Raw genomic sequence first — 23,987 nt, 5'->3', positions numbered from 1 at the left:
GCAGCGAAAAGGCTTTATCATGGTAATCCTCTGCTAAGAGTGCTTCTTGCTGGAAGTTCACTGTGCGATGTCCTGCATGTTAGTGGGTACAGATTTTTTTTTTTAATTTTTTTTTTTTTCTTCTGGAGGTCTGAGCACAGCAGGCTGCCCGTGTTGGGAGCGTCTGTGTTGTAGGTTGCCAGAAGTGCTGTTTTGTATGGATTAGCTTCTGAATTGGCTTATGTGACCATGCTGATCTTTGCAGAGCAGATGATAAAACAAACAAATCAACACTGTCAGCAGCCCTACTAAATGTTTTGCGCTCTTTCTCCGGAACCTGCCATGGGATCAGTTCAGGGAAGGTGCTACTTGCATGGGATCCATATTTTTACTTTCAGAAGCAAGTTTGCTTTGTAAGTATGTTATTAATGGTATTGTTTTCTCTAAGCAAGACTCTGTAAGCTGTAATCCTACATTGGTTTATATTATCAACAGTCATAACCAGATTTTCAACTATCAGCAAGCTTTAATACTTGCTAAAATTACTTTTCAGGTTTGTGGGATCCGTCAAATTTATATTTTGTGTTGAGTACATTATCTGCTGCTGATACATATTAATAGGCACTTTCAGGATTGATTGTCATAAGAGTCTGGCTAGTCATTTTTGTTTGCTTTTATGTCTTTTATTTGTAGATCCCATGCAGACTGTGTGTTTTAGGAGGGTCTGCAGAACTGGGTTTGGAACTGAAAAACTCTCTTTTCTACAGTCCTTGGGACCCTGTTTCTGAGATCACGTTTCTCATGTTCCACCAAGCTTGCTTGAATGAGGAGGAACTGAATATTGGGATGGGGTGGGAGCGACAAATAAGCTGGAAGTGTCCACTTCACAGCTGTACAGCAAGTAATGTTGAAAAACACTTTGACTGGGAATAGCAAGGGAGTTTTTGCTAACGCTTATTTTGATACAGCAATCTTTGTTCTCCGCTTTTGTCTCACTGGCACTTGCATAGCGAAGATTGGCTTCAGCAGAGGTGCGCCGCTGGCAGGGGGGAGCGAACGGCTGCTCTGGTCTCGGAAACCTTGTGCCTGCTGCTGACCTGGCTGCTGGCCTCTTGGCTGCCTCGAGCAGCTAACTGGATTCCTTCTTACCTTTGTTTTTCTGCTGGAAAGCAATGGTGGTTTGGTTCTGGTTTTTTAATTAGCATCTGTTATGAAAAGATTGTATGAAAAATATGCAAGTCTTTTGGTTTATATTTCTAATGATTTGGCAGAGGCAATTCACAACTGCTTTTGAATCATCTTTCATTTGGCTTTTGGGGCTTTTGCTAGAACCAAGGGTTTGCAAATACCACTATAGTTCTACTCAACTGTTACAGGAGTTTGATTTCATCTGATGTCACATGTAAATGTTTCCCTTTACACTCCTTTTTGTCTGCTGCCTTACTGTCCTGCTTATTCCTTTTCCAGCAAGGTGTGTGATTGAGGGAGGTTCCCCTCCTCTTTATTTAAAGGCATGAATGCAACCTGTCTACTGGAAAAAAAAAAAAAAAAAAAACAAAAAACCCAAAACAAAAAAAAACCCAAAAACCCAAAACCAACCCAACCCTGGAGGTTTTACTTCTGCTTTACCTGTTGTGACCCTAATTTTATGTTCTTCCCCTGTGAGATCTATTAATAATAGCAATATGCCAATATGTATTTGTGGTCTAGTACTAACAGATTTAGTTAAAATATTTAGAGTTCAATTGGTGTGTGCTCTACAGTTGATCAGACTTAGTGTGGGTCCAATCCAAAAATCAGTTAAAGTCATCTTTGAGAAAGTTCATGTCAAATTTTCTTAACTGCTCCCAGGCCTCTTCCTCACACTGACAAGAACATTTACAGTCTCCTGGGTTTTTTGCTTTAAATGGAGTTTTATAGACAAATGAATGACAGGCTCCTGTCCAGAAGAATTTACCGTAGAATATAATTAAATCCCTTGCTATTCTGCACCACAAATAATCGTAAATAATAATGTCTCTTGACACGTGTAGTGGCACTTTATCTTCAAAGTACTTTGCAAATCTAAATGATCATTGTCTGTCTTAATAAAATATTTCCTGCTTAAATTGTCAGCCTCTAAGCTACCCTCAGACTCCATGATCAGCCAGCATTGCCTAGGCTGATTTTGCTGCTGAGCACGAGGGGGTTATTGCCTTCACGTGTCACCTTTCCTGCTTGCTTGCTTGCACACAGTTGTACCTCATCCTTTGCATGGAGGAAGCAGAGCTGTCGTAAAGCTTGGCCTGGGAAGCTTCTGTATCCTCTCTCCTGAAGTCAACCATGTCAAATGTAGTCATTTAGCAGAATAATAGCTAAAAGCCACTGGCAGAAAAGCAGCATCCACTTGCCAAATCAGCCCTGCTTTAGGATGCTTGTAGCATCTGCAGGGTTGTAGCACGAGAGGTAGGAATAACTCCGCTGGTGGTCAGAAATTGAATTTATTCAAAAGCAGTTGTTCAGCGCTTTCTCTTGGTGGTGTTTACACAGAAGCGAAGTAGTAGATGATCTTGTGTTTACTAGAATTATACTTTGAATTCGCATTCTCTGGCCCTCTGAGTGCATATAAGGGTAAAAAATAAATGCATTTTATTTCTATTTAGTTGGTTCAGAATCTGAACCAGGAACTCTTCTACAGTTGTGAACTTCTGTTGGAGCATAACATGGCTTCCTGTAGTTAGTGCCCGTCGTGTTGTGGTGTGTCAGTACCCAACCTGCGGCTTGTAGGCAGCGTTCTCTGTATTTTGAATTTCAGTAGGAAAAAAGCATGTTTCCAGCGTGTTACTTGTTTGGTTGTTTCTTGTGGGACACCCAAGTTCAAACGCTGGTGCCATGAGCAGTCTTGTGAATAGTCTGTCTCGTTTCCCTTTGAAGATCCAGTTCGGTTTTGCTCACTGCGTCCACAGTACGGCACGTCTGGTACAACGTTTCTCAGCCCCCTTGGAAGCGGAGCACACCTGGGACGTCCCCGTTCAGGTCAGCTTGGCAGCTGGAAGCACCTCTGTTTGCACAGGGCTGGGGATGGAGCAGGAGGACGAGCCGGCGGCCGCAGGGCTGCCTGTCGGCACCTCGGGAAGGCAGCGGGTTCCCTGCCTAGCAGGAGGCCAGCGTGGGCAGGGAGAGCCCGGGTCCTGCCTCCCGCCGAGGGAACCGAGCTGCTGTTAACTGAAACCTGGTGACACCATCACTGCCTCCCTCTGAATTTGGGTAGAGAGGCGCTCGCCTAGTCCCCTGTCCTGTCTGTCATGCCGCAGTTCATGTAACGCCTCAAAGGGAGTTAAAGCTCATTAATTCTCCTGCCTTCCCTGGGGATTATCTGTGAAGTCTCTGCTAAAGTGTATTGCTGTTAATGACTCAGAATAGGAATATGCAGACCATCATATGCCTCTGACCTTGCAAAGTTTTAGACCCCAGGGACACTGTATGGCATTGAGCTCCAGAGTCTAACTATGGGAAGTAGTATTTATGTACTAATCTGAGATTTTGACATGTTTCTAACTTCATTGAATCTTCACCTGTTCTTGTAAAAACAAAATCTCTGATAAAATTGCTGTAACCACTGATAGATTTATACTGGTATTGTTTCATTATTTTTTGATGTAAAACCAAAAAACCCACAAAAGCCCTCTTTCATCTTACTCTTTCTCAATCACTTTATTATTACTAGAATTTTTACAGTCTCTTTATGAATCTCTGTTCCACCTTGCTATGGATTCTCTGTTTGCGGCTAGCTGGTACCTCAGCCTCCTAGAAGAGGCAGCGATTGTTGCTTTTATATACCAGTGTAGTGTTTTTAATTATTTCTTCCGTTCTGTTCCTTCTGTGTGTTAACATTGGTTTTGCTTTTATTAACTGCAGTTTTGCACTGAATTAAGGGTTGTCTTCAGGGATATCTTTTGAGGCACACTATCAATTTCCTTTCCTGAGCTCCCATCTTGCAAGTGGTATTGTTAGCCTAAATGAAGGTAAAAATATTAAAAGCATAAAGAGATGTATTGGCAAGAGAGTGTAGTATATTGCATTAGGGGATGAGAGAAGGAGATTGTGTACACTTTTTGTGTTTCTTTCCAGAAGAAACTGGAAATCAGTTTGAAATTCTAATGTTGTTGATGTAAGGATTGACAAATTCAGGCCTCCTTAAAATGAAAATTAATCTGAAAAGTTGTGAGTTTGGGTATTTATTTTGAGTCTTTCCCTTGCCTTTGTCATATTTGAAAACTTTAGGACTTATATTTTTGTTTCTTTTGTACAACTACAGGATCTGGAAATGTCTTTGAAAGCTGAAACGACCGGGCTTTTTACAGTAACAGCTGAGGTTACAAGGGAGCTACAGTACAGTAGCCAGTATTGACACAGCTGAAGTTCGGCATTTTTTTGTGTGTTAATTCTAAGTGTAAATGAAACCTCGTGAGTGTTAGCTCATTTATAGCTAGCTTTCATATGCTGTACATATTGATACACATCTTATTTACAAGGACAACTTAATTTATGCCTTAGTGCTTTTTCCCATCCTGGCCATTGCCACTAGCTGCTGCTTTTGTTTTTCTGCTGAAGTGATTTAAAGTGTTAAAAATAGCGGTCGGTAGAGATGCATGTGCAGTTCCCTTCATATCCAAAGCTTCCCCCCAACATGTAGGGGTGGACCACCCTCCTCGAGAGGCCTGCAGCACTCTCAGGGGCCTCTAAATCCCAGCCTCCCAGGACAGAGGTGAAATCTTGTTCATGAAGATGTTGGTGCGTCTGGGGCTGTTGTCAGTGTTTTGTATGTCTGCGTATCGTGGCGGGGGGTGCAGGGGTGCTATAGGCTCTTGCTTATCCACTAGTTCATCCCAAGGTGCTACACTGGGAGAAGTGAATAGGCTGGAGCAAAGTGGAGATGTAAATAAAAAAACCAAACCAAGCGTGGAAGGTGAGGAAGAGGAGAGCCCATGGCGTGTCTCAGTTCACAGCTGAGCTTTCTTGCTTCGGTTTTCTAAATGTCTTCCAACTGCTTGTAAGGACTTCAGGAGAAGGCTGATCTGCATATTTTTAATATTCCTTGTGACAAACCTTATTTAAATAGTTTTATGTAGTCTAACTTCTTTATTTCCATGCATTTTTCTGTGGGGCATTTATAGGTTGTGAAAGGTGCCTACCAAGGCTTCAGTAATAAAATACTTGACTCTCTGACATCTCAAGTTGCTGACGGCTGTTAGTCTCAGTGCAGTTGTTTTTAACATGGGGCAGCAAAGAAAGATTAATGTTTTCCTTGGTCAGATATAAACCGTCAGGCTTTGATGTATTCATGTGTTCGAAGAACTGTCTTTACTGTAAACTGGGGGAAGATTAGGCTTAAGTGTGAAATATAAAGATATACAAATAAAGGCCTTTGAGGTATTCAGTGAAAAGTTATTCACTTAAATGATTTGGATTTTGTCTTCCTAGTAAATAGAGAACAAAACCATCCTATGGGTACTGTGTGTCTGTGGTGGCACTAACGTTTTTGTGAATATGGTCAGATTTGGCGCATACGAGTCGATGCCTAGGCAGGAGAGGGAAGGGGCTTTGGTTTCCCCTCCTCCTCACTGTGACCTGATGAGCAAATTGTGTTCAGTGTTTCTGTATTGACAGACATGAAAGCTTTGCTCAGCCTCACAAGTTCAGGGTCTCAGCGTTGTTCCAGCTCACACATTAATGAAAAAATCTCCCTAAAGATGAACGTGAGGAGGTAGTGTGAGTTGTCCAGCATCTGAAAACAGGACAGCACTTTGACGTGCGAGTCCATTGTCAATCTTACGTTTGTATCAAGATGCAGAATTTCCCATTATTATGTTTCTTCCATTTGAAGAGTTGGATCAAAGCAGTAAAAAATGAATATTCATGGTCTCTGGTTTGGCTAACGGTTCATGTTATCTGTTGGCCTCCAAATGTCATATCATACAGTAATCTATTTTAAATATTTTAGCTTAACCTTTCTCTTTTGACTGTGTCATTTTCTTCTCTAATTTCAGTATTCCCAGGAGAAATCATGGATGAAAAGCTGTCTTACAAAGAATTTCTCGATCGCAATGACTCCTGGACGATGGATGACAGAGACCTGTGCTTTGAATCACAGCCCGTATTCAAACCCATGGAAATGACTGGTATGACTGTATTACTCTTAAAACTGTAGCATCAGTTATTTTATCAGCTGTGTAACATGACAGAGTCCTAGCCTCTATCCCTAAGGGTGGTTTTGTCCTCTTGCCCTGTACTCATGCCTGTGTTCTTTAGGATGTGTTACTCGGTTTTCCTAAAATGTGTAACATCTTGACACCAGAGTTCACTTAGCGCATCAAGCCCGTAACTTGCCCTAGAGCATAGTCTAGCTGGTTAAAAATGGAGCTGCAAGTCCGGTGTGTTAGAGTACACAGAGTGTGGGTGAGCAGATTTCCCCCTGACTTGGCTCACATAGCGATAGCAGTTTTTGGTTGACTCCCACAGTTTAACGGCTCTGGAGTACTGTGGCTTTCAGTGCAAACCTCGCCAAAATTGTTGACAGCTGAAAGCCAGTCTTCCCTGGCTCTCAGAAATGCCAGTTCCAGCTGTCACGTAGCTGTGTCTGCAATGCAGGTCAGTCTGTTCCAGAGGCAGCCTGTGTAGCTGCTGACTCTCTTGAAAATTAAATGAACCTTGTATAACTTGCCCCTGCGAAAAGATACCCTTTCACCCAACGACTTTCACCCAATTTTCTCTCATTTTTGAGAAAGCTTATGGGAAACTACTTGCTAGCTCTTGGAGGGTATGAGAAATGCATGTGCTGCTCAGATTATAACAGGCAATAAACCTGGGAAAGATACTGGCTGAAACAGGATGAAAGTTTCTTTATATATATTTTTGAGCACTGTAGACCCGCTTACTAAATTATTTTCTTGCTATCTGTATCTCATCTTTACTAAGAGATTCTGTGAAGAAATTGTATATTGTTACAAGGGTAAGAAATGATTCATGGAACAACTGGATCAAAAGAGCCACTGGTTTCTAAAACACAGTTGTTGGGTTTTTCCCTCCCATTGCTTTGTTAGGTGAAAGAATGGCATGTTGATGTAGTTATGCTCAATAGCCAGATGACCAACTTGTTGATTAGGAGCAATTTACATACCTAGCCCATCACCCAGTATTCTTTTGGCCTGAATAATATGAATCCGTAGGTTATCTATTGCATGAAACCACATTTCCTTAGGTTTCATGTCCTTAGAGTATCTTGCGCACCTGTACATGCATAAGGTACCACGTATACTTCGGTATGAAAGTGTTCCTCCATACTGCTCTTCCTGGTACTGTGTAAACAAGAGTTTCTGCTTAGAGATTAGTCGATTCCCATAACTGAGCAGAGGGACCAGAGAGGACAGACAAGCTTTAAGGACTTGTTAGCAGAAGGAGAAAAACGTGAACAGCAGACTCATAAAAGTCTACAGGTTTATTATATATTTTTATGCACACTCTTTGGAAAACGGTAGGATGATTTCCCTCCCAAGGAGAGAATTCTCTGGTCAGTGGTGTAACAGATCTCCCGACCAGCATTGCTCTAATTCCTCGTTCCTTGGTGAGAAACATGGGGAACGCCAGCTCTGCCACTTCTGTGAGCAGCTGAAAGAGTGCGTTTGAGTCTGGTCTGCACTTTACTGTTATATATTACAAACACTGTGTTGGGGTCTGACAGTGGGACCCAACCCTATGAAAGTAACAGTTATGAGCAAAAACGTACATATGTATTCTACACACTACCTGTAATAAAAAGACTTGTTTTAAAACTGTTATTGTAATGTAGAAGGAATAAAACTCAAACATTATCTAATTGCTTGCAAGCTTTGAAAGTGCTGCAAGGCCCTTAATCACAAGTGTATCATGATTTATTACTGTAACTACAGGTAAATATCTAAACATGAAGAGTCCCTGTTTAAATGATCTACAGTAATATGCTTTTCTTAGTTCACAGTCATTGGCAAATTGAAACTATGTCTCTGAACAGCAAAGGATACGAGTGTCTATGGACGTGAGCTGAAAAGAAGCTTCTGTAAATGTTTTGTCAATCTTACCTCCAGCTGTCTAGAAACAATACTCTCAGATTCTTAACATTTGCCTGGCTTCCTAATATTCTAAAGAAGCTGCAAATTTTGAGCAAGTAGAGAATTATTTTCAGGGCTCATTTAATGCAAGAACTGATGATTTCCTGAACTGGCCGTATCCCATCCATACAGTTCATCCTTACCCATCTGCCTTTCAATTTTCAGCTGCAGTGTGTTTTGCTGGAAGCGTCACCTTGTCATCAGCAGAGCGGCATCGCTTCCCAGTCACAAAAATGCTAAAATTTGAGGAGGGCATAGGTCCACTTTGAGTCTGTGGAGGATCTTTGGAGATGGGAAACAAAAGTTCAGCCATAACTCCTTCCACTTCTCCCCTTTCTCCCCCTGGAGCAGAGATAGGGTTTAATCTGGGTCGTCCATTTTTGCCACGTCATATAACTGCTGGACAAAGAGGGGAGATCATCAGCATCTCTTTTAGTTTTTAAATTGGTTTCAGTCATGATGCTTTTTTGTGGGTTTTTTTGTTTGGACTTTTTTGTGTTGGTTTTTTTTGTTTGTTTGTTTGTTTTAATTGGAAAAAAGGCAGTTATTTAGTCTTGGTAATACTGTTTTAAACAGCTTGAAATTAAAATTTTCTACAATTTACTCTGAAGCAAGACATTGTCTTGGCATCTCAAATAGTCTGATAGATTTATAAAAAGAACTCATGCGGCTCACCTGATCTTGACATCTTGGAGCACTGTGGGCATGTGAACATTTGAAGTTTGGCTGTCATCCCCGCAGATAGCATGCCTGACGTAAAAATGAATAACAGCCTTCAAGTGAATCCCTTTTAATTGTGCTTAACCGGAAGAAATCTGTGCAGTGTCTGAAGATCGGTGTGTGACAGCCATTTTGGGAACAGAGAGTTCTTCAGCTCCTGGGTAATGCCACATGTGAGAGAGTCTTGAGAAATGTCACTTGTCTGCAAGAGGCCCCTTGAGTCGAAACCTCTTGCTGCTCAGCTGTGCCTGTCTGGAGAGAAATGCAATGTACATCTGGCACAAGCCAGCAAGATGTGTTAGGAATCATTGATCATAAAACACATCCAGGCGTTTGTAAACTACAGAATAATTTGAGAGGGGAATGCCACGTTTCCTTTCCCTTGCAGTGTCTTGCCCTTGACTGTATTACGGTACAGTGACTAACTCATGGAAGGGTCGTCTTTTCTTCATTTTATTCTGTCAGTTAGGTCATCTGTCTACTCTCTGACTCATGGCATTTCAGTTAAGTAATCCATCTTATAAAACCCAGCATGGTGGTTCTCTCTGTCCCGTCTGGTTTGAATGCCCATGCTGATTACTTGAGGGGAAAGGAGATGTGTGCACACAAAAAATAAAACTTGCAGAAAAGGAATTTTCTCTTGCTGAATCTTCAGCTGCTGGAGTACCATCTTTTGCAGATGACATTGATACATCCACTTAAAACACGGACCAAAAGCAGAACAAAGCTAATGCATGTTAGACCAACCAAAGCTGACGCCAGACAACTTGCAAACGTGGACTAAAAATTCTGACAGCCTCACCAGTGCGTCTGGTCTGGAACTAAGGGCAAAGGCTGTTCATCTGCCTGGGACACTGTTGAAATGTGTTATCTTCCTCTCTGGCTTGTAACTTGGTTAAAATACTGGCCCATCAGTCAGTTTATACTGGTGTGCTGTTCTTGGGGAGAAGAGCACGTAGCTTACAAAGGCTTTCCTTGGTCTGCTGTCAAGTTAACTGATCCGGAGCTCAGCCGTTGTTCCTGACTCAGGTTAGCTGTATGTGTCCATCAGGTCAGAAACAGATGCTTCCTCCGTGAGAGGAGGAGACAGGTTCTCCGTGCAACAGTCGTAATCTAAACTTCAGTCAGTTTTCCCTAGGAAGCAGTCTGAGCAACTGTGTTTTACTGTTGGCCATAAATTCTAATTATGAAGGTGTTTGGCCCTGGTAAATAATCTTGAAAGCAGCTTTCCCTCCGAAGTCCAGTGGTGGTGTTGGGTGCATCTTCATCTTTTTCTTTTAAATAATCTTACTCTGCACCGTGTCTTCCCCCTGTGTGGTGACACTGGCCTCATTCTTGTCTCCTGCCAGACCCCTTCAGCATGCACAGAGGCGAGAATCTGCCTGATTTATCGTTTCCTACTGACATGAAGAATGTGCCGCTGTTCACGGACCATGTTGATGCTTCCAGAGACATCCATGGTGAGTTCCTCCTCTGATGGCCAGGTTTTGGTGTTTTCTCTGTTGACTTTCATGTACTGAAAACTATTGAGCTGCTAAGTGCATAGACTATATAATCTCTTCACATTAGTTTTTTTAAATTTTTTGTGTGCGTGCCTAAAGCCATTGCAATAGCTAGTTCCAGGAAGGTTTTTTTGAAGTGTATTTAGGCAGAAGGAGATAGGACATCTCGACGAGTTGAAGCACGGGTTACCAATGGCTTTTGTCTTCATGGCTAGAAACCAAATACACATGAACTTTTTCCACAAAGTGGTCTTCGGTGTTTGGACTATTGGCGTTTAAGTGGTTATTAACAAGAATTCATGGGAGCAGAAGCAGAAAGCAAAAGGGAAATAATTTGCCTGTGCTTACTGTTTTATACCTTGTTAAAAAATTATACATGCATACATAATTTACAATGCAGTTTGTAAAGGTGAGCTAATTGAGAGAGTTGCTTACAAACTTCATCTAAACTGCTTGTGAGCAGAACAGAATAGTTTATTTTCCAAGTGTTGTATAGACTTTAGATTTTCAGGGGGAGTCAGTAGGGCTAGCGTGGTGATTAACAAATGGCCTTTTATTTCATTAGCACCGCATGGATCTATGATGGTACCTGAACAACCTTTCTTGGGGCCCCTGTATTCTCCTGCAGAGGCTCTAGACCCATCAGCCTTCATTGGCCTGGACCCAACTGCAGAATTTCTGCAAGACAAAGCAGGTAAGAAGCAGATGTTTTGCTATTTCTGTCTGTCTTGCTAGCGGGGTTTGAAGGGTACGCAGCTGGAAAATGTTGGTTTACTAGTCCTAAAGAATCTTGGTGGGGGAGTTGATACGTAAAATGAGTCAAGATTAGAAAGTATCCGACTGGCAGTGACAGTTCTTGGTTCAGTGTGAATGTTCTGAAGATGTTAGGAGATCACAGAATGGCTGAGGTTGGAAGGAGACCTCTGGAGGTTGTCTCGTCCAACCCCCCTGCTCAAGCAGGGCCACCTAGAGCCAGTTGCTCAGAAGAACTGAGGAAAGAACCTGCTCTGTTGTGCCCTGAGGTCAGTGCTGGTTATAACTCTTCTCTGATGCAAGCTTTCACGAGCAATAATCACAGAAGTACATGATGTTCTGGTACCATTCTTAAAGGGAACCGATAAGTTACCTGAGAATGAACTCATAAAACAGCAGAGTCAATACCTTCAGCTGAAAAAATAAAGCAGTGTTAGTGTCAGTGGCAGGACTAAATGTGTTTGTTTTCCATAGTGCCTGAAGAACATTGGATGGGAGCTCAGCATGACGTGAAGGGACCAGATGCCTCTTTCTTTGTTGAGCCACCAGGTAAAAATAGTTTTGACTTGATCTGCAGGAACTGTCTATAGAGAGTTTCTGAAAAGCAGAAGCAGAGCTTCTCTCCTTGTCCACCTTTTCAAGAAACACAAGGCTGTAATGGAGTGAAGTGGGACCTGACCAAGAAAAACATTGTTTCTAGTTCTCAAATCAATTTAGAATAGAAACGTGTGTTTTAGAGAGATATTGCTTAACACGCGTTTTCTGGTTTAGTGCTGTAAGGCATGGGGAGAACCCTTCATTTTAGACTGTTTACTTCTAATTTAGGATAACAAATTTAATACATGCAGTTCCAAGTCCAACCGTCAGTAGATATTAGTGGCATGCCCTTTTGGGGGCATATCGTGTAGCAGGGCTTTAACCCACTGAAAGCGTGCCCTTTTCGTGGGTTTTGGGGAATTAAGTTAGCAGATGTAGATGTGTGCAAAAAAAAATATGTTCAGCAGCAAGCTGTGTGGATTCCAGACTGTGTCTCCATTCTGTGCGTCTCTGTTACAGTGAAGGTACCTTAATTTCCAGTTGGGATGCGTGTTCAAGCATTACTTGACCCTAAAATAATAAATAGGGTGAATAAAATTTACTCTTGAAAAGAAACTCTAAAACTGGAACTGTACTCTGTCAAGGATTCTAGTCTTTGTACACACTGAGAGTCAAATCTGCTGACTTGAGTGGTAAGTCAGAGCACTCATGTTTACTGCTTCTAAGGGTCAGTGCAGCTGAGGGCACCAACAAACAATTTTGGCTCGTGCATAATCAACAGAATTTTAAACTAAATTCTAATTGCAGACCTGTGTATTCTGTCCACTTGTCTTCAGATTCTGTTTACAGGTAAATCTGTGAAGCTCCATTGAGACATAATTCCATTGCGGTTGCATGTATATCACGATATTTGATCCAATGGGATCTTTATTGCTGATTTTGGTGAACAAGATAAGAAGAAAGTAGTTTAACACTGGTGCTAGGTAGAAAGTGTTTCTGGAGCTGGTGGCTCTACCTAGGGCTCAGGGTAGAACTGGGATGCTTTGTAACTGAACGTTCCTAAACTTTGTCAGAGCAGCTGCTTCTCTCAAGATACAAGTGTTTTCCTAAGCATTGCACAAATTAATTTTCTGAAAATTGACAATAAAAAACAATTCTGTTTTGGTCTGATCTGACTGGGATGCTGAAGTGGGGGAGCTTACTCATCAGGGTTGCTGCTGCAGGCAGCACCTTGAGAGGGTGATTCACATCCTGGCAGCTCCAGAAGAGAAAGCTGTTTGCTAAGAATTTTCTGAGTGCTTAATCAAACTTCCTTTTGTATGCCCAGTGCCCCCACAGTGACTGAAGCAATAAAGCTGAATTTGCCGGAAGGCCCTGCAGCAGTGGCTCCTGTTTTCGTTCCTGCTGCAGTAACAGCATCCCCAGGAGAGGCTGAAGCTACTGATGGACCAAAAGGTGCGGCATCAGGTAAAGTTGCTCCAGTCTAAAGATTGGTCCTGGGTTTAGGCCCTTCATGAGCAAGCTGTAACGGTGGAAAGACATGGGATTGCCTCTTCTGAAGGAGACACAGCAAGGTATTAACGAAGTCCATTGTGACTAAAGGTTTATGATACCTGAATTGTGTTGGTGAGAAATAGCAAGTCTACTTGACTTTTCAACTCTTGTGTCACAGTCCAGTAACTGATTTAATGATTCTTTACTTTCTCAAAATTTTAGCTCCAGAAAAATGTTAAGGTGTGTCAAGAACGTGGTTGTACCATAAGTCTGATGCTATATATAAATATCTTAAAAACTGTCCGTTTTAGAGACTCTCTTTAAACAGAGTTTTTAAGGTATTTATATACAGCATCAGACTCGTGGTACATTTTGTACCAGTCTTTGTCCAGTTTCTTTATGCTTTATTCCAGTACTTTCCGTGATTCACCAGGGAGCATCCATACTACTTTTAATATCCATTTCTTTGTGATTTTACAGAAGAATAAGACAGCAATCTTTAAGTTTTATTTTGGAGAGGATCATGATACTACTTCAAAAAAAAAAAAAAAAAGGCAAAACCAAATGAGGGCTAGTGCATAATGGATCTTTTTGGTGTGGTTCACTGGAATATTGGTTTTATCTAAATGGATCCTGAAGTGCTATTTTAAAAGGGACTTTTTCCATTTTTCTAATTTCTTTCCTTTTTCAGTTTAAGTATCTAATTTAAGATTTAATATCTTGTCCATTGTTTGGGGAGGGTGTTTTTAGATGTGACTCAAACAATCAGTAGAAATTTTATTTTTTTTTTTTTTAACATCTACTCAGCAATATATCTAAGATGTTCAGGTCACCGTGCTGCATTACACCGAGTATGGGTAGTGCTTGGGGCTGTTGAAATTAATAGCTGCAGAAGAGAAATCTAGTGCTTCTGGCTTTTGATAACGTGTAAAAACTTGCCTCTAGACAGCTGAAACATTAAACTAAAACTGACTGAAAAAACTCCTTTAAGGGGATTTTATGAAAACGCTAACTTAAATGCAGAGATTTGACTGTACTGCAAACTGACAAATGTTATTTTGAAACTAACAGCTCAGTGTTTAGTAGATACTATGTAAAAAATGGACGAGACCAAGTTGGGCATGAAAGAATAAAGGGCAATTGGTGATTCAGTGGATGGCAGTGTCTTTTGTGTCAAGAGTGCCAATGCTTCTGCTCAAGTTGCAGCACCATACCACCCGTGAACAGCGTAAACACTATTTAAAATGAAGTCCGTATGACTCTGGAATGTTTCAGGACTTTTTCCGCTGTTGGAATACACAGCTGGGCTCATAAAGGTGACACCAAAAGTTTCTGTGTCCTGCTATATAGGAAAAACCCTTCATTGTGATGCCTGTATATATTCTGTTGGAATGTGTTGCTCACAGTGGATCCAGCAGCTCTGGTCTCTTGCCAGCTATGTAGCATCAGGTAGTTTTTAAACGAAAACAACGCATCTTTTGGCTGATGTACGTTAGGAGCAGATGGATGTCTAACACTGTAGTCAAGGATACAAAACAAGGCACATGAGGCTGTAGTAGGAAAAGCACTTGGATGCACTGAGGAGTGTCATGAAGACTGGTACGACTTGAGTGCACTGGCATAAGTGGGGGGAGTAAGTGATGCTGAAAGACAAGAAGACAGACAAGGAGTGAAAGCCCTGTCTTCTCTAGTCATAAAACCACACTGTCAGGTATTTACATTCCGTATTTTTTTGTTGATTTCTGTGATCTGTGTTTCTGTAGCAGATGCAGCATATGTTCCTGCCTCGGATGTCATGTCCATTTCTGCAGAAAAAGCTGGGTCCATTCTTGCAGGAGACACCAAGCCTCCTCAAGCTCTGGATGCTGGATTTGCACCTACAGCAGAAGCCAGCCCTCTTCAGCCTATGGATGTTGGGTTTGCTCCTGCACCTGAAGCCAAGCCTCCTAATGCTGTCAATGATGCATCTGCCCCAGTGGCAGATACTGGCTTCACCCCAGCAGCAGATGCTATGTCCCATTATGCTACAGATTTGGAGTTTGCCCCAGCAGAAGATGCAGGGTTTGCCCCAGCAGCAGATGCAGAATCTCACTATGCTATGGATTTGGCATTTGCCCCAGCAGCAGATACTAAATCTCATCATGCTGTGGGTTCTGAGTTTGCACCAGCAGCAGATGCAGAGTTTGCCCCTGCAGCAGAAGTCAACCATCTTCATGCTATGGATTCTGGGTTTGCTCCTGTAGCAGAAGCCAAGCCTCTTCCTGCCATGGATTCTGGGTTTGCCTCTACAGAAGCTAAGTCTGTCTCCGCAGCTGACACCGAGATTGCTGCATCTGAAGAGCTGATGACGTCTGAGTCTTCTCTTGAGCAAGACAAGTCACCTTTCGACAAGCCTCCTGCAGGTGAGCGTGTATGCCTGAAAGCTTCGTTCAGGCTTGAAATAGCACGGCAAGTGGTGTGAGAAGGCCACTGTAAGTTGGCATAGCACTAGCAGCAACACTCCTGGTAGCACATAGTGATGGCTACACAGATGCACAATTGTCGTAAGACTGTCAAATAAAAAGCATTTTTTTTAGCAGTAAAGATTATGATATGCCTTGCACAAAACATCTTAAGCAGAGCTCAGTTCTGCTGTCAAGGTACAGACACAGGAAGTGCTTCACGAGGATTTTTTGATTATAAAATATAAAACTAGAATATCTTAATGATTTTCAATTTTTTTTTTTTACTTGGCATCGTTAGCAGTGATGTATAGTTTTTAGGACAGCCATAGAGACATTTTAGTTCATCCCTGTTAGTTCTTATTTTTGTATCACTATCATCCTCAGCTTATACTGAGATCTCCACAGATCCTGTAGGACACAGTGTTTTCAAACAAAGGTTCTTATCTTGAAAACGGTTTCTGAATAGACTGATAGGCTTTGTTGATAATTTTGTGACATTTCCTTGGAATGACTATAGGCATCAAAGTGGCGAGGCGGGTGTTTTTGTTTTTTCCATGCGGTGGACAATAAATTTGCTGTGCTGCAGAGATTTCTCTAAGGACACTATCCTTTCGGAGAGAAAATCACGGTCAAAATATAGCAAATAGTACTGGGCAGAGGCAGTATATGTGGCTTGATTGCAGAAGGAGTTGGAGTGAGATATTTTCTTTCTCGCCTTCTAATACTCTTTAATTTAAAGGTAGGAATAAATTTCAAAAGAGAGAAGTTTTAACAAAAAAAACCCCTACTAGAATGTAGTAACTGAGAGGCATAGTGGGTGAATGAAAGAGTAAATACTGGCCAATACAGGAAGATATGCTTTAGCAGAAATCTTAGGCTTTCAGGAGGGGGGAGCTGGTAGAACGTGATCCTGAAAAGCGGATTACCACTGTTTTGAAAGTGAGGAAAACCTTTATTTTCTTGTGGAAGATAAGAATTAGGTGAGGAGGTGATTTTTGTCTTGCTTAATCTGATCTAAATTAAAAATAATATGAATTTTTATTCTTTACATTCTGTTTGCAGAAGCAACTGCAAATGTGGAACCAGAATCAAAAGTCCCAGAAGCTTGTGTTGATCTGTTAGAGAAAGCTAAAGACAGCAGACCACCTCCCAGCCACCATGAAGAGCATCTTCCAGAACAGACAAACCATCTTTCAGAACCAGCGGGTGAGAAATGCAAACCACAGTATAAAACTGGAGCCAGCACTTTGCTATCAGCTAATTCTGCCCCACCACCTAAGTTCTTTCTCGCAGAGACTGTTCTCCTGTCCTTAGCAAGGAAAAAGCAACAAAGGTTTAATTTCAAGAAGGTTATTAGCGTGTGTTAACACGGGGACTGTTATAAATAGATGGTAGTCTTAACATTTGAAATTACCATCATATAACTTGCCTTTTCCTTCCTCATCCATAGTTGTTGTACCAATGTCTGTCAAAATTTTTATTTCTATTTAAAATTTAAATAAAATTAATTACACAGAGAACTGTTCTCCAATGTAATTATGCCTTACAAATTAAAACTTGTTATAATTATGTGTAGCTAGGAATTTTGTAGTGTCTGCATGAATATATTCTAAGATATATATGAATACTAGATGATTAGCATTAGATAGGGACTCCAGACTGATAATGGAGTATATTCTGGATTTAAATTCCAGTGGGAAGCTAGTATAGTCTGAATTCAGTTGATTACAAAGAGGAAAAAAAACCCCAGCAAACCCTCACCCTGTGCTTAAGCCCCAAGACAGTCTTTGCTTCATGTTTTACCTCCACCTTGGCACGTCTGCCAAAATATACAATTGCTGCTTAAAATGGGATTGTGAGGAGATAATATGTAGTAGACTACCATGTCTTTATAAACTTCATTCCTATTAAAAATAAAATAAAACCTATACCTTTCCAAGGGCTTGCTTTTAAACTGCAGGTTGCCTGTATTCATCAGAACTGAAGCATTCTGTTCATATTTTTCATATTTCAGTTCCAGTAGAAGCAAAAGAAGCCGTTGCACTAGAAAATAAAGACCTCCTTCCAGAAAAATCTGTTACTACTGTGGATGTTACTGTTACAGAGAAACAGAAGGAGGAGGCTGAACACAACCATGTCCAACACGCAGAACCTCAGCAAGAAAAAACCCTGCAAGAGCCTACAGGTAGAATATAAATAATAATTCAATTTTAGAATGGAAATATCCTCTGTGAACTATTCACCTTTTCCTACTGACTGCGTTGCCACTTGAGCAAGCAGAAATCTTTTTTGCACCAAGCAGCTGTGCGGTTCTTTGCATTCATCGGTGATTCTGCTTGCACTTTGCCTCTAATCCCTGCCCTCTTAAATACTCTTTTCCCCTCCATGTTCACCGGACTAAAAGCCCAAATATGGGTGCTGCTAGTACTTTATCACTGGGACTGGCTTGTATCTGTTCTGCTGTAGAATTTAAAAGCTCACCATCTTTTTGCCATTACTGCTAGCTTTTTATTTTGGTATTAAAAAGGACCATTAATTCTTACTACAATATTCCTAGTGAAGACCTCCTTCCAAATTGAGTTTTGTAATTACCAAAGGAAAATGTAATTTTTTTCCTGCTCCACTAACCCAGCCTCTCCGATGAGCTGTTATTGCTTACGCTTGTGACTGGAGGCTGATTTGTGGGCCAGGGCTAACTGATAAACGACTGATGCTCCCTTTAAAATCAGTGGCTTGTAGCTAAGGAAACCTAGCGCTGCCTATAACAGAGTACAGCAAATGACTTCTGTTACGGAGGTTCTGCCTTCCGCTGCTTCCACCGTGGGTGCTGGGGGAAACTTAGCTCTTTTACTCCCCCTTCTCTCTTCCCTAGTCTCATCTTTCCGCTAAACTTCTATTTTCACATTTTGGAAAGATGCCAGCTAGCGATATAAAAAGTGTATCTGTTATCTTGTCTTGCTAAGACAAAATGGATCCTTAATGCATTTTTAAAAAGCCATAGCATGTCCTTACAAGAACTGTTGCTTTTTGGTGGGGTAAGAGCATGCATCAGGAATTACGTATTTTTAAATAGCATTGACGTATTTATCGGTAGTAGTTTAAATAGGTTTTGCGTGTAAATGTCTATCCCAGCCCTACTGAGGTGGCTTTAGAATTAGTGTGGTATCAGAGCTGGAAAATTCTGCATATATGACTGTATGGACTGTTCTAGATGGCTAAAATCACATATATAGTATATTTATTTTTTTTTAAAGCAAATAGTTGCTTTGATGTTTGAGCAGGCTTCCTGTATTCCAGGTCTCCCTACTGCACAAATAAGGCAAGCTAACAAATCAAGTGAACGCAGGTTTGGCAGAGCAAAACCTGCACCAGTGCCTATTACAGATGTACCAGAGGAACGTCTAATAGGTCTCCCACAACAGAAGAGTACTGACCCAAAAGTAGACCCCTATTCTGTAGTGGAACTTGGATGTGTTGCTGGAACATCCCCTCGCACTAGGGTTTCACATAAAAAGGCAACTGAGCAGCCATCCAGTGTGCTGTCGGAGTTTGTGGAGAGCTGCAGAGACGTACCAAGGGAGAGCTGGGATTTGGAAGGTTCTCTGGCCATTGTGAAAAAAAAGAAAAAGAAACCAAAACAAAAGAAAAACCAGCTGCCAAGAACGTGGAGTTCTGGGATGAAAATGTAACAGTCTCAAAAGCTCCTAGAAATTCTCCATTTGCTGTTGAATTGCAAAAACCAGATGTCTGTCCCGTAATGCCTGCTGAAGCTCGCAAAGAACAGTCAATTGCCTCAGGAAGCAGAGCTTCAGATATGCCAAAAGATGCTAAAATAATAACTGGAAGTCATATCCTGGATGAGCAAAATGCCTTCTCAGTGCCAGCACCAGGACAGCAGGCCCAAAAACCCAGCGTGCTGTCAGAATCTGTGTTGGATGCAAAAAATGGGGATGTCTTGAAAACAGAAGAAATGAGAGATGACAGTTTGATGTTGCAATCTAAAGGCAAAAGAAAAGATGTTCCCTTGGAGCAGGTAGGGATGGTGGGGGAATCTGTTACAGCAAAGGGGCCAACCGAGCCTATGGAAAGAGATTTTCTTGATAAAAATGAGAAGAGGGAGTATAAGGAGTCAAAATGTGCTGCCCTGACGGCATCTCTTTCAGAAGCGATCAATCTAAGCAAAGTAGAAACTCCTTTACAGACCAACCCTTCAGAATTGCTCCTTTCTGATAAGGATAAGGAGGCTAAATGCACATCTCCCAGGCGTGAAGCGTTCAGTGACACCGTCCATCCTGAGCTTCAGACTTCCAGTGGGGCATTGGAAGCAGCAGCAAAGCAAAGAGGTAGTTGTGAAAAAAGCAAAGGGCTTGAAAACGAATCCTTCAAACAGCGTGCTCTCCTAGAGGCTGCGGCCCTGTCGGACAAGCTTCCTCACGAGCCAAAGGCAGCTGATGAAACTAAACCAGTGTCCTCTGATAAGTGCACAGCCGTTGACTTTAGTACTTCAGAGGGAGTATTGAAGACCCCAACAGATACTACTAAAATGCCTGTTACACCATTAGTTTTACCAAAACCTGAGGAAGTTACTGCTTTGCAAAGCAGAAAGGCTGACTGTTTTTCAGAGCAGCCATTTTTTTTGTCGGCTAAGTCTGATGCAACCAAACATCCCACCTCTGCTGAAGCAGTGGACAGAATGATGGTAGCAGATTCCCCTGATAAAAACAAAGGGAAAGGATTTGTTGTGTTAGAGCAGCAGACTGGAAAAGATCCCGATATTGCACATGGGATGGACAGACCTAAAAAAAAGCGTGGTGAAGGGAAAGTAAAAAAAATCAAAAGCTTCTCTGAGCAGATGATGCTTTCGGAGGATGTAAGCAAACTTACTGATGGAGTGAGGACAGATGAGACTATAAAAGAAACAACTTACCCTGATAAAGGCAGAGGTTTTACTGCTAGAGGACATCCGTCAGTAAGCACTACACATGCTTATCCTGCAGACAAGCCAAAAAAAAGAGGTAGTGATGGAAGAAGTAAAAAAGGTGAAAGAAGTTTTTTCCAGCAGCCTTTTCTTGAGAATAGGATGGACCCAAGTAGTTTTCCTGACATAACTGATAAAACTAAGGAAGTTAGTGATAAAGGCAGAGAGAGGGGCTGTATTACTGCTGAGTGTTTTCAGGAGAATACATCAGATGTAACTAAAATGCAAAGGCCAATTGAACTGGTAACAGAGGAGCCTAAAGAAAATGTTGGAAAAAATGAAATAGCTGATTTGGGTGCTTTAGACCAACCATTCCTGCTGGAGAGTAGGAGAGAGGAAGCAAAGCATCTTGCTATGGCTGACACGATCAGCAAAACAACAGAGGCAAATGTGATTAATAAAGACAAAGAGGCTGGAATTACTTCTGCAGGTGAATCAGTTGTGATCAATTCTGATGCAACACTGGTGGCAGACAAACCTAGAAAGAGGTGTAGTGATGGGAAAAGAAAAAAACCTGAAAAAAGTCCTTTGGGGCAGGCAGCTGTCCTGGATGCTGGGGTGGAAACAAGCAATCTTCCAAGCAAAGAGAAGGTGGCTGGAAACACAAAAGAAATGGCCTTTGATAAAGATAAGGTGTCTGGTTTTGAAAGAGAGCTTTTGCTGGAGAATGTGACAGGTATAACCAAAGAGGTGCTGGAAAAGCCTGAAATACAGGGTGGCACTAGAAAAAGTTTGTCTAATCAGCCAGTTCTTTCAGGTCATAAAGTAGAGACATCAGAGCCAGAAATAGTCAGCACTGAAGAAACCTGGCCCATGAATAAAGGTAGGGAACTAGATACATCCGAGCCTCTCCCAGAGCACAGGACAGACGCAGCTGTGGCCCACAGTCCAACCAGGGAACTGGTGATGGACAAGCCTAAGAAAAAAAGTAGAGATGTGAAAGGCAAAAAGGCTGAAAATAGTCTTGAGCGCTCTGTTGTACTGGGTCCAGGTAACATCCCTGCAGTAGGTGAAGAGGTGGGAAATATCAAACAAACTCAGTCTTTTGATAAAGGCAAAGAGACTAATTCCAGTACTTTAGCGAGTCTGCTAGGTGACCTAACTGATACTACGAAAGTACAAGCCGCTGCTATACTTCTGGAGCCAGAAAAATCACACACAAGTAGTAAAGAGAAGTGCAAAAAGATGGAGGCTAACTTGCAGCAGCCATTTCTTCTGGAGCGTAAAGCAGGTGCAGAGATGTTTCCTCCCCATGACGTGGAGATAACTGACAAATCTGAAGCAGAAAGTCCCACTCCTTGCAGCAGGGAGGGTGGACTTCCTATCCTAGAGCATCCGGCAGCGGCAGATCACGCTTTGGCCACAGTTACTGATAGATCGAAAAAGAGGGGTTATGATGGAAGTAGTAAAAAGGCTAAAAATGCCTCTAAGCAGCCTGTTTTTCTAGAGACAAAACCAAACAGGAGTGAAGTGCAGCCTCCCATGGGATCTGAGATGGAATATGGAATGGAAGACATGGATTTTGTAGATGAAAACAGAAATATTAAAAACTTTCCCATTAGCCTCAAATGCTTTGGAATAATAAAGGAAGTGACTTTGAATTCTTTGCTCAGACTGCAGTAACTGGCCCTGATAACACTGGCAATATTTCTTCTGGCTTCCCAAAGCAGACAGATGAGGGTGCAAGAAGTAAGGGGCTTCCTCCTCCTGAAGCAGTAGCAGAGAAAAGCAGCAAAGAGCCTGGATCTGGTGCTAAGAAGGAGATACAGACACAGAAATCTTGCGAGCAACGGATCAATCTGGGACAAAAAGAGCCTGGAAAAGAAGTTTCAAAGAAAGATGGTAAAACCAAAGAGACTGGTTCCCAGGATGGCAATGAGGCAGGTAAACCACTTTCTTTGGATCATTCAGTTAAACAGGACATGAAATCAAAGAAGGACAAAGTTCAGCTTTCTCCTGTGGCAAGGGTGAATGATAAAGAAATAAGAACTCCTGATAAAAAGCACAACACTGACAACACTTTCTCAGACCTTCCTCAGAAGGCGGCGGATTCAAAAAATAGACCAGCTCCTGTAGGTGCCGAAGGGACAGAGAAACTAGAAGCAACTGTCTCTTCTGGAGAGAAGGACACTGGGTGCGTTTCCCCAGAACTTGCAGCGAAACCAGAGAGCAAAGCAAAAGCAGCCGCGTCGCAGGTTGTGGCAGAAGCATTGATGGAGAACAAAGCTGAAGAGGCTGAGCTGGATGGAGGTAGGAAGAGTGAGCAGAGCTCGCTGAAGTGTCCGGGCAGTTTGGACAATAAAGCAATTGAAGCAGAGGCTGCTGGTTTAAATCTGACAGCTGCCCAAACAACCAAAATAAGTCCTGAAGATAACAATAAAGGTTATCCTCAGCCTGCAGAAGAGGATGCTGCTCACGGTGGGGAAGCTCACCTGAAGGATGCCCCGGCATTGAAGTCTGAAGTACATAAACCTCAAGACACAACTAAAGAAAAAGAAGAAGAATGTGAACAAAAAGCTGTGAAGGAGGCAAAGAAGGAGAGAGTTAAAGCAGCAGAACAGATAAAAGGCTACATGAGACCCACAAAGTCAAGAGGGGTGCCAACTGTGCCAGCCAGGTCTGCTGCTCCAGACAGAGAGAAACAAAGGCAGCTGAAACCCACTGGTATGAGCCGGCAGAGGCAAGAAAAAGGTGTGTGTTTGCGATTTGAGCTAGCAGCAGTAATCCAGACAGCTTGCGTGCAAGACCTTGCTATTTGTCAGTGCGTTGGCATGAATACATAATTGTTAATCCTATGTGGCACAAGCGAGTGTGGCATGACTGGTTTTTTGGCTGATCTTAAAAGGCTGTTAGTTCTGCTTGCCTGTCTCACAGTGCTAATTCCCAAAGTTTGAAGGATTGACAGCTTGGTCCAAGTTCCAGAACTCTTGATTATTTTACATATATATTGTACAATATTTAAGTAAACTTGCACTTTTTGGTGTTAAGTTACATTAGCTTCTTGTCATCTGAGACTGAAAGTGACCTTCATCTGCGGTGCAACAGTGAATCATCGTGATCACTAAATAGCACTGTATGCCACTGGCGGGCAGGGAACGGAGTATGTCTGTGGTAGGAAATGTTCTCGATCGCTGTCATGTTGCAGGGTTTGGTTTTAATCCTAGCTCAGGCTAACTGCAACCATCTACTTTTCCTCCTGCAATTGGTTAATGACTTTATTTTAAGCTACCTTGAACTGCTACATCTATAAAATGTGCTTCCTTCTAGAATAATAATCTTTACTAAAGCAGAGTTGTAACAAAACAATAGCGGGACTGATACAGATTTTAAGACTTTATCTCTCTGTTGAGACTATGGATGGACTGGTGAGCATTTTGGACTGTTTACCCTGGCTGTTGTCCAGGGAACAAGATCCCTGTACTCATAGAAAATGAGATGGAATTAATTTCATAGA

At 41.9% G+C, this 23,987-nt stretch overlaps 1 protein-coding gene across 1 annotated transcript in view; it reads left to right on the top strand.

Annotated features, from left to right (window-relative positions):
- Positions 1 to 23,987, top strand: part of MAP4 (microtubule associated protein 4) — a 161,249-nt gene that overhangs the window by 92,420 nt on the left and 44,842 nt on the right. Inside the window, 8 exon segments of the mRNA XM_050892110.1 lie at positions 6,018 to 6,140; positions 10,175 to 10,285; positions 10,893 to 11,021; positions 11,555 to 11,629; positions 12,956 to 13,072; positions 14,875 to 15,513; positions 16,618 to 16,761; positions 17,570 to 17,740. Coding sequence (XP_050748067.1) covers positions 6,018 to 6,140; positions 10,175 to 10,285; positions 10,893 to 11,021; positions 11,555 to 11,629; positions 12,956 to 13,072; positions 14,875 to 15,513; positions 16,618 to 16,761; positions 17,570 to 17,740 — 1,509 coding nt within the window.

Source organism: Gymnogyps californianus, chromosome 2 (assembly GCF_018139145.2).
Source record: "Gymnogyps californianus isolate 813 chromosome 2, ASM1813914v2, whole genome shotgun sequence".
In the NCBI taxonomy this organism is placed as follows: Eukaryota; Metazoa; Chordata; class Aves; order Accipitriformes; family Cathartidae; genus Gymnogyps; species Gymnogyps californianus.
This window is presented reverse-complemented; position numbering and strand designations above follow the sequence as displayed.